The 8,395-nt window shown below is 48.9% G+C and overlaps 1 protein-coding gene across 1 annotated transcript; it reads left to right on the top strand.

The window, feature by feature from the left end:
- The first annotated feature begins 808 nt into the window (after nt 1-808).
- Nucleotides 809-7,974, top strand: LOC144161673 (uncharacterized). Its single transcript, XM_077692298.1, has 2 exons — nt 809-1,132; nt 7,685-7,974. The coding sequence occupies exons 1-2, from the start codon at nt 817-819 to the stop codon at nt 7,972-7,974; spliced, it is 606 nt and encodes a 201-aa protein (XP_077548424.1). The 5' UTR covers nt 809-816.
- Nucleotides 7,975-8,395: the final 421 nt, after the last annotated feature.

Below are 8,395 nucleotides of genomic sequence, written 5' to 3'. Positions count from 1 at the left end.
AACTTTGCTCGCTTGTTCACACAGGTTGCTTCACTTCTTCACTTCTGCTCGTGGCTATCACCGACTGCTGGGCATGAGCCGCGGCCAGTGCTTCTACCTGATAGCGACCAGTTCTCGGCCAGCCCAGGATTGTGCCGGCAACACCCCTGCAACATCTTCCCGAGCCAGGCGGCCACTTCATCGGTTGTGACGTCATGGCGAGCCCAGGATAAAAACGGATGGCACCAACCTTTCCTCTCCAGTGGGCGTGGGAACAGCGCAGAAATGCGGCACCGTAACTTTGCTCGCTTGTTCACACAGGTTGCTTCACTTCTTCACTTCTGCTCGTGGCTATCACCGACTGCTGGGCATGAGCCGCGGCCAGTGCTTCTACCTGATAGCGACCAGTTCTCGGCCAGCCCAGGATTGTGCCGGCAACACCCCTGCAACATCTTCCCGAGCCAGGCGGCCACTTCATCGGTTGTGACGTCATGGCGAGCCCAGGATAAAAACGGATGGCACCAACCTTTCCTCTCCAGTGGGCGTGGGAACAGCGCAGAAATGCGGCACCGTAACTTTGCTCGCTTGTTCACACAGGTTGCTTCACTTCTTCACTTCTGCTCGTGGCTATCACCGACTGCTGGGCATGAGCCGCGGCCAGTGCTTCTACCTGATAGCGACCAGTTCTCGGCCAGCCCAGGATTGTGCCGGCAACACCCCTGCAACATCTTCCCGAGCCAGGCGGCCACTTCATCGGTTGTGACGTCATGGCGAGCCCAGGATAAAAACGGATGGCACCAACCTTTCCTCTCCAGTGGGCGTGGGAACAGCGCAGAAATGCGGCACCGTAACTTTGCTCGCTTGTTCACACAGGTTGCTTCACTTCTTCACTTCTGCTCGTGGCTATCACCGACTGCTGGGCATGAGCCGCGGCCAGTGCTTCTACCTGATAGCGACCAGTTCTCGGCCAGCCCAGGATTGTGCCGGCAACACCCCTGCAACATCGTCCCGAGCCAGGCGGCCACTTCATCGGTTGTGACGTCATGGCGAGCCCAGGATAAAAACGGATGGCACCAACCTGGCCTCTCCAGTGGGCGTGGGAACAGCGCAGAAATGCGGCACCGTAACTTTGCTCGCTTGTTCACACAGGTTAGTAACAACACTTCTTTATATGCAAAGAATTCAAACAATGGATGCTTGATGCTGTTCCCACGCCCGGGAGTCTTGTTGTCACTGTTAAGTGAATGTGTCGATGTTATATCTATACTTGTCTTGCTAGCTGGCGACGTTGAAGAAAACCCAGGGCCCAATAAAAAGGTTCCAGAGTCGGACGCATCCAATAGGGCTCATGAGCCAAAATTTAGTGACATGTTTGCTCTTCTGCAGAGCGTGAACTCTCGAACCGAAAAATGGAACAGGACCAAGTGAAGTTAATATCTAGCGTGAATGAGATTAAAAACAACCAGGAAGCAATCGAGCGCAAAGTTAACGACATCGACCGTAGGCTCGCCGCTGTCGAAGCAAAAGCCTGTGACAATGCCGAGGTCGGGGATGAACTTTTGCAGCTGAGGCAGCTAACCGACCATCTGAGCAGAGAAAACGCTAGGTTACACGATGAACATTCTCAGCTTGAGGATAGAATGAGACGCAGTAATCTCTTGTTTTACGGTTTGACAGACTGTCCCCAGGAGAAATGGAACCAAACTGAAGAAAAATTGGTTAAAGAGATCACTACCGTTTTTAAGTCACCAGTGCCGAGCGAAGCACTTGAGCGAGTACACAGGCTAGGAACGTACAGGCCCAACCAAAATAGGCCTGTTATTGCGAAGTTCGCATCATTTAAGTTAAAGCAGGAATTACTATCCCTCAACGGAAAATTCAAAGAGAGTGGCATCACTGTAAGTGAGGATTATTCCCTTCAAACACGGCAGGCGCGAGAGAAGCTTGTAGAATTTGCCAAGCAAAGGGACGTTTCCTTCAAGCTTCGGTATAATAAGTTGCTCATAGGTGATAAACGTTACGGTTACAATTTTCCTGACGACAGTGTGTACGAACTTGGCGGCGCCTCTGGGGAATTCGTTAATCAGCAGCTTTCAGATGAACACTCAGTTTCCAGAGCACCGCTATCAGTTGCAAACTCACCGCAGTAGCGACACGTGAGGGGTGGGGGGCGGTGCCCGAAAAATTCGCTTTCTTTTCTTTTCACGAACATAAGGAGTGTCGTATCGAAACGTGATGAACTAAATGCGGCGGTCGACACATGTGACGCTGACGTTGTGTTGTTAACAGAAACGTGGCTTACTTCAAAAATTAACAGCAGTGAATTGTTTGACTCTACAAAGCGTTTCAATGTGTATCGTCGCGATAGAGGGGATAGATGCGGCGGTGGTGTACTTGTTGCGGTAGCGGATCATATTTCTTCGTCTTTTGTGCCTGTTGTAACCAATTTAGAGATCATATTTGTTGAAATTTGCACAAGTTATAAAAACATTATTTTGGGTATCTGCTATCGTCCACCGTACTGCGATCCGGGCTTTGTAAATAGCCTTCACGATGCTGTTAAAATAGTTACGGAACGTTTTCCTAATGTACCAGTCCTTTTAGCCGGAGATTTTAACTACCCAAATATATTTTGGTCCAGCGATGTACCTCAGTTAAGTCCGTTTTCTACTGACAGTTATAAATTTTTGAGCTTTTGTTCTGATTTCAACTTTACGCAAATTGTTACCCAACCAACCCGCATTACACCTACTACTTCGAGCATTTTAGATCTAGTGTTAACCAACGTGCCTGACCTGTTCATGTCTCCACTTTGTTTGCCTCAACTAAGTGATCATTGTTTGCTCCATTTCACTATGGATATTTGTGTCCCTCATCATGAAAATTATACTAAGCGCATTAGAGATTACGCTGCTGCCGATTTTGATGCCATCAATAGAGAACTTTGTTTATTTCTGGACAGCTATCTTGATGAATTCGAGGCTCGTTCCGTTAATTCGAACTGGAATTTGTTCAAAGAAAAAGTAACATACCTGACTGAAACGTTTGTTCCTCTGAGGCTAGTCACCACCAATAAGCATGCTCCCTGGTATAGCCAATCTTTGAAAAGGTTGGCTAATAAGAAAAAAAGGCTGTTTCGGTCCGCTAAAGTTTCTAAGTCACAGGCCAGATGGGATTCTTATTACGTTGCTAATGGTGAATACAGGAGGGCCACAAAAGCAGCAAAGGAAACCTATTAAGTGCGAATGCACTTTATAAGCGACCCCAAACCATCCACCGCCGGCGGCGGCGGCGGCGGCGGCGGCGGCGTCCGCAGTGCTCCTCTATATTTAAAAAAGAAACAGCATCCGGCGCCAGGTTTCGATCCGAGGACTTTGCGGCCGCAGCGCGACGCTCTACCGACCAAGCCACGGACGCGACGCTGATATCAGTGTTAGTGACGCGCCTTATATCTTTAACGCATTCAAACTACGTCGTCAGCGGCGTGCGTTGGCGACTCAGCGGCGTTATAGCGGCTTGATAACTGCGTGGTGTACACGTGATACTACAAACCCGATGGAAGAGATGGAAGAGAAGGCGGCGAGGCGGTGGGCTGCGGGGGCCGAGCGCAAGCGCCGCAAGCGGGCCGACAACCGTGCATTCGCACTTTCACATTCTCCCCCTCGGGGAAATGCGGGGGAATTTTTTTTAAAAACACTCTCGAATATGTTAGCCAATAACCCGAGACAATTTTGGAGGGTGGTGAATAAAAAAGATACTCGCGAAATAACACTTAAAACTTCGGACGGGTTAACCCATAAAGATGACTGCGCTGTTATTCTCTGTGACACCTTCGCGGCGGCAGTGTCGGGTTTTCTCAACAAAGGATCAAATCCTGTTTATCAAGCTAGTGGTTATCTCCCGATGGAAGCCATTCGTTTTGACACAGCAGGCGTACAAAAAATAATAGAAAACCTTAAAGTCTCGTCTTCCGCCGGAATCGACAACATTACTTCCAAGTTTCTTATAAACACTAAAGTCTACAGCTCCATAATCTTAACAAAAATATTTGAGCAATCTCTGGAAGCAGGCTGTCTTCCGGATGATTGGAGTGTGGGAAGAATTATTCTATTCTTTAGGTCAGGTGATAAACTTTGTCCGGAGAATTACAGACCAGTATCAATCACTTCGATACCATGCAAAATAATGGAACACGTAATTTATTCGCAGCTTGTAAAATTTTAGAGGGCAATTCTTTCTTTACTGATTCGCAGCATGGATTTCGTAAAAACTTTTCCTGTGAAACGCAACTATTATGTTTTATTCACGATTTGCTTTCTATTCTTGACAACGGCACACCCATTGACTGTATCTTTTTAGATTTCTCAAAAGCGTTTGATAAAGTACCTCATGATTTACTCATTTTAAAATTACGGAGCCTCAATATAGATGATAACGTCCTCGCGTGGGTGATTGCTTTTCTCAGTAACCGTTCCCAATTTGTAACTGTTAATAACTTTGACTCGCCCAGGGTCCCGGTTGGCTCTGGGGTCCCACAGGGCTCTGTATTGGGAGCATTGCTCTTTCTGGTCTATATAAACGATTTGCCTCTAAACATTACTTCTTCAGTCAGTCTTTTCGCAGACGACTGCGTAATTTATCGGGCAATTAAGGGTCATTCAGACGTTCTAGAATTGCAGGCAGATATGGATCGGGTTCAGAAATGGTGTGAGACTTGGGGCATGACGTTAAACGTTAACAAATGCAAGTACATGCACGTTAACCGTCACAGCACTAGTATCAGAGCTTATCAAATTAATAATGTTCTTCTCGAAGCAGTAAATTCGTATAAGTATCTGGGCACAAACATAACTTCTGCATTATGTTGGAAGACACACATTGAATATATTGCAGCTAAAGCTAATAGCACGTTGGGCTACCTTCGAAGAAATTTTAATCAGGCACCCGTTTCCTTGAAACTCTTACTTTATAAAGTATTGGTGCGTAGCAAATTAGAATATGCGGCATCTGTCTGGGACCCTGGTCATGACTCGCTTATCTACGAATTAGAACGAGTGCAGAATCGGTCAGCGCGCTTCATCCTTTCTAATTACCATCGCACCTCGAGCGTCACATCAATGAAAACCACACTATCATTACCCCTACTGTCTCTTCGCAGGAAAGTGTTTCGGCTGTGTCAATTTCACAAAATTTACTTCACCAATCTATTACTCAGAAATAGATTATTGGCCCAACCAACTTACGTTTCCACTCGCATTGATCATCGCCATCAAGTAGGAGTTCCGTCAGCGCACACCAAGTGTTTTCAGGAGTCATTTGTGCCAAAAACTTCTGTATGTTGGAATCATCTTCCTCATGATATCGTTGGTATCAAAGATGCTGCTTTATTTAAAGTTGCTGTCACTAATTTTATTTGTACGTAGCCTTAGTTCAACCCTGTAGCAAGCGATGTTACTTTATTGCAATTTTTCTGTTGTTGTATTTTGATTTGTATGCTGTACATGTATGTATGTACCCACTCCCCTCTGAAATGCCCTCGGGCTTTGAGGGTAACTGAATAAATAAATAAATAAATAAATAATGACCGAGGGTGGAGCCCGACCTACCCGACAGTCACCGTACCGCGTCTCTTCACACGAGCGCGAAGCCATCCGGACTCAAGTCGACGACATGTTCAACGATATTATACAGCCGTCGAAAAGTCCATGTCTGCGCCGGTCGTACTCGTGAAGAAGAAAGACGGCACACTGAGGTTCTGCGTTGAGTACCGGCGATTGAACAAGATCACCAAAAATGACGGGTTACCCCCTGCCACGAATCGACGACGCCCTCGACCACCTCTGCCACGCGAAGTACTTCTCATCGATGGATCTGAAGACAGGATACTGGCAAATTGAAGTGGACGAGAGAGATCGAGAGAAGACTGCATTCATAACCCCGGACGGCCTATACGAGTTCAAGGTGATGCCGTTTGGGCTATGCACGGCACCAGCAACGTTCCAAAGAGTCATGGACACCGTGCTAGCTGGGCTGAAGTGGCACACCTTTCTCGTATAGGTCGACGACGTTGTGGTATTCTTCCTGGCTTTCGACGAACACTTTGCAACGTTGCAGTCTGTACTCGAGGCCATAAATTGGTCGGGGTTAGCGCTGAAGCCTGAAAAGTTCCGCTTCGCGTACGACGAACTTCACATTTTTGGGCCATGTCTTCAACGCCGCGGGAGTTCTGCCTGACCCGGCGAAAACGTAAGCCATAGCGAACTTCCCAAGGCCAAAAGATAAAAAGGGCGTGCGCAGATTTCTCAGACTGTGTGCATACTACCGGAGCTTCGTCACACACTTCGCACGCATTGCAGAGCCACTCAAACGATTGACAAAAGATAGCACGCGTTTCAGCTGGGAAAGTGCCCAAGAGGAAGCGTTCTGCGAACTCCAACAACGCCTCCAAAGCCAGCCCGTGCTCGCTCATTTCGACGAAAACACCGAAACGGAAATTCACACGGATGCCAGTGATATAGGCTTGGGTGCCGTCCTCGTCCAAAACCAAAGCGGGTGCGAAAAAGTAATCGCCTATGCCAGCCGTGGTCTATCCAAGGAACAAAAAAAAAACTACTCAGCCTCTGAAAAAGAATGCCTCGCGATAAATGGGCTATTTCGAAATTCCTCCCGTACGTGTATGGAAGACCCTTTAAGGTTGTGACAGACCACCACGTGGTCTGTTGGCTCGCCAATTTGGAGGACCCCTCTGGCCGTCTTGGTAGGTGGCTCTTGCGCCTGCAAGAATTCGATATTACAGTATTCTATAAACCCGGGAGGAAACAGTCCGACGCCGTCTGCCTGTCCCGCGCCCCCGTCGACCCACTACCACAAGAGACTGATGACGACAGCGCGTTCTTCGGAATCGTAACGGAGAGTGATCGATCCGCCCAGCAGCGTGCGGACCCTGAGTTACGCGTCATAATCGACTACCTCGAGGGATGCAACGTCCCCGTTCCTAGGACCTTCAAACGCAACCTACCAGCATTCAGCCTGACGAACTCTATCCTCGTGACGAAAAAGTTCCGCCATGGAACGAAAACGAATCACCTTCTTGTCATCCCCGCGGACCTTCGTGACGAAATTTTGGAAGCGCGCCGCGATGACCCGTCTTTCGGACATTTCGGCACAGCCCGCACTATTGGAAAAATCAAGTTGAGGTACTGCTGGCCCTGCCCTACCTCTGACGTCACCCACTATATCCGGAGCTGCCGCGACTGCCACTGACGAAAAACGCCACCGACGAGACCCGCCGTACTTCTACAGCCGATCACCGTCACACCAAGGCCCTTCCAACAGATTGGAATGGACCTTCTGGGCCCGTTCCCTACGTCACGATCCGAGAACAAGTGGATTGTCGTAGCAACAGACTACATGACGCGCTACGCGGAGACCGCCGCTCTTCCGAGGGGGACTGCACAAGAAGTCACCAAGTTTTTCATAAGACAAGTTGTGCAGCGACATGGAGCCCCTGAAGTCCTCATCACGGACCGCGGAACGGCCTTTACTGCGGAGCTCATGCAAAGAATCTTATGCTACAGCAACACGGATCACCTAAGAACGACGGCATACCACACCCAAACGAACGGACTAACGGAACGTTTGAACAAGACGATTGTGCATATGCTGTCCATGTACGTCGACGTTGAAAATAAGACCTCGGACAAAGTGCTCCCTTATGTCACGTTTGCGTACAATACGGCTATCCAAGAAACCACGCAGATGACACCGTTCGAGCTCGCCTACGGAAAACGGCCGACTACAATGCTTGACGCCATGCTGCCGCACGTAGAAGACGACGACCTGAACGCCGACGTCCAAGGATGCCTTCAGCGTGCGGAGGAGGCCCGCCAGCTCGCTCGAGCTCGTATAACAGACCAGCAGCTGGTGGATGCCGGCCGCTACAACCTCCGACAACGAGCCGCCAAGTGCCACCCAGAGGATCGTGTGTGGGTTTAGACTCCCATCCGACGACGCGGACTGAGGGAGAAACTTCTGCGACGGTATTTCGGACCCAACAAGATTCTACGACGTGTTGGCCAAATTACCAACGAAGTGATCCCCGATGGTGACTCTGGCATATCACGGTGGCACACCCGGCCCGAAGTCGTCCACGTGGTTCGCTTAAAACCTTTTTACGGACGATGACGCACTTTTATTTTTATTTGTTCGGACTGTCGCTTACGTTAGCATCGGGTCGATGCACTCTTAGAGGGGGGTAATGCCGCGAACCATGCATTGTGTTTATGCGTTTTACTTTTACCGCCTGGCTGCGCCAGTCTGTGTTATCTCTGTGCCAAGGGAAGCACCTGTTCCATTCTTTCTTTCTGTGCCGCATGTGTTGTCTGTTCTGATAGGGGGAGCATTTCGATCTAACGTC

The sequence above is a fragment of the Haemaphysalis longicornis genome, unplaced genomic scaffold (genome assembly GCF_048455015.1).
Source record: "Haemaphysalis longicornis isolate Haplotype H1 unplaced genomic scaffold, Haemaphysalis longicornis Haplotype H1 scaffold_12, whole genome shotgun sequence".
In the NCBI taxonomy this organism is placed as follows: Eukaryota; Metazoa; Arthropoda; class Arachnida; order Ixodida; family Ixodidae; genus Haemaphysalis; species Haemaphysalis longicornis.
This window is presented reverse-complemented; position numbering and strand designations above follow the sequence as displayed.

Coding starts and splice junctions, on each gene's coding strand:
- LOC144161673 (XM_077692298.1), top strand. CDS start 817: ATGCGGCACCGTAACTTTGCTCGCTTGTTCACACAGGTTGCTTCACTT. Junction 1,133..7,684: donor TCGCTTGTTCACACAGGTTA/GTAACAACACTT, acceptor CCTCGGACAAAG/TGCTCCCTTATGTCACGTTT.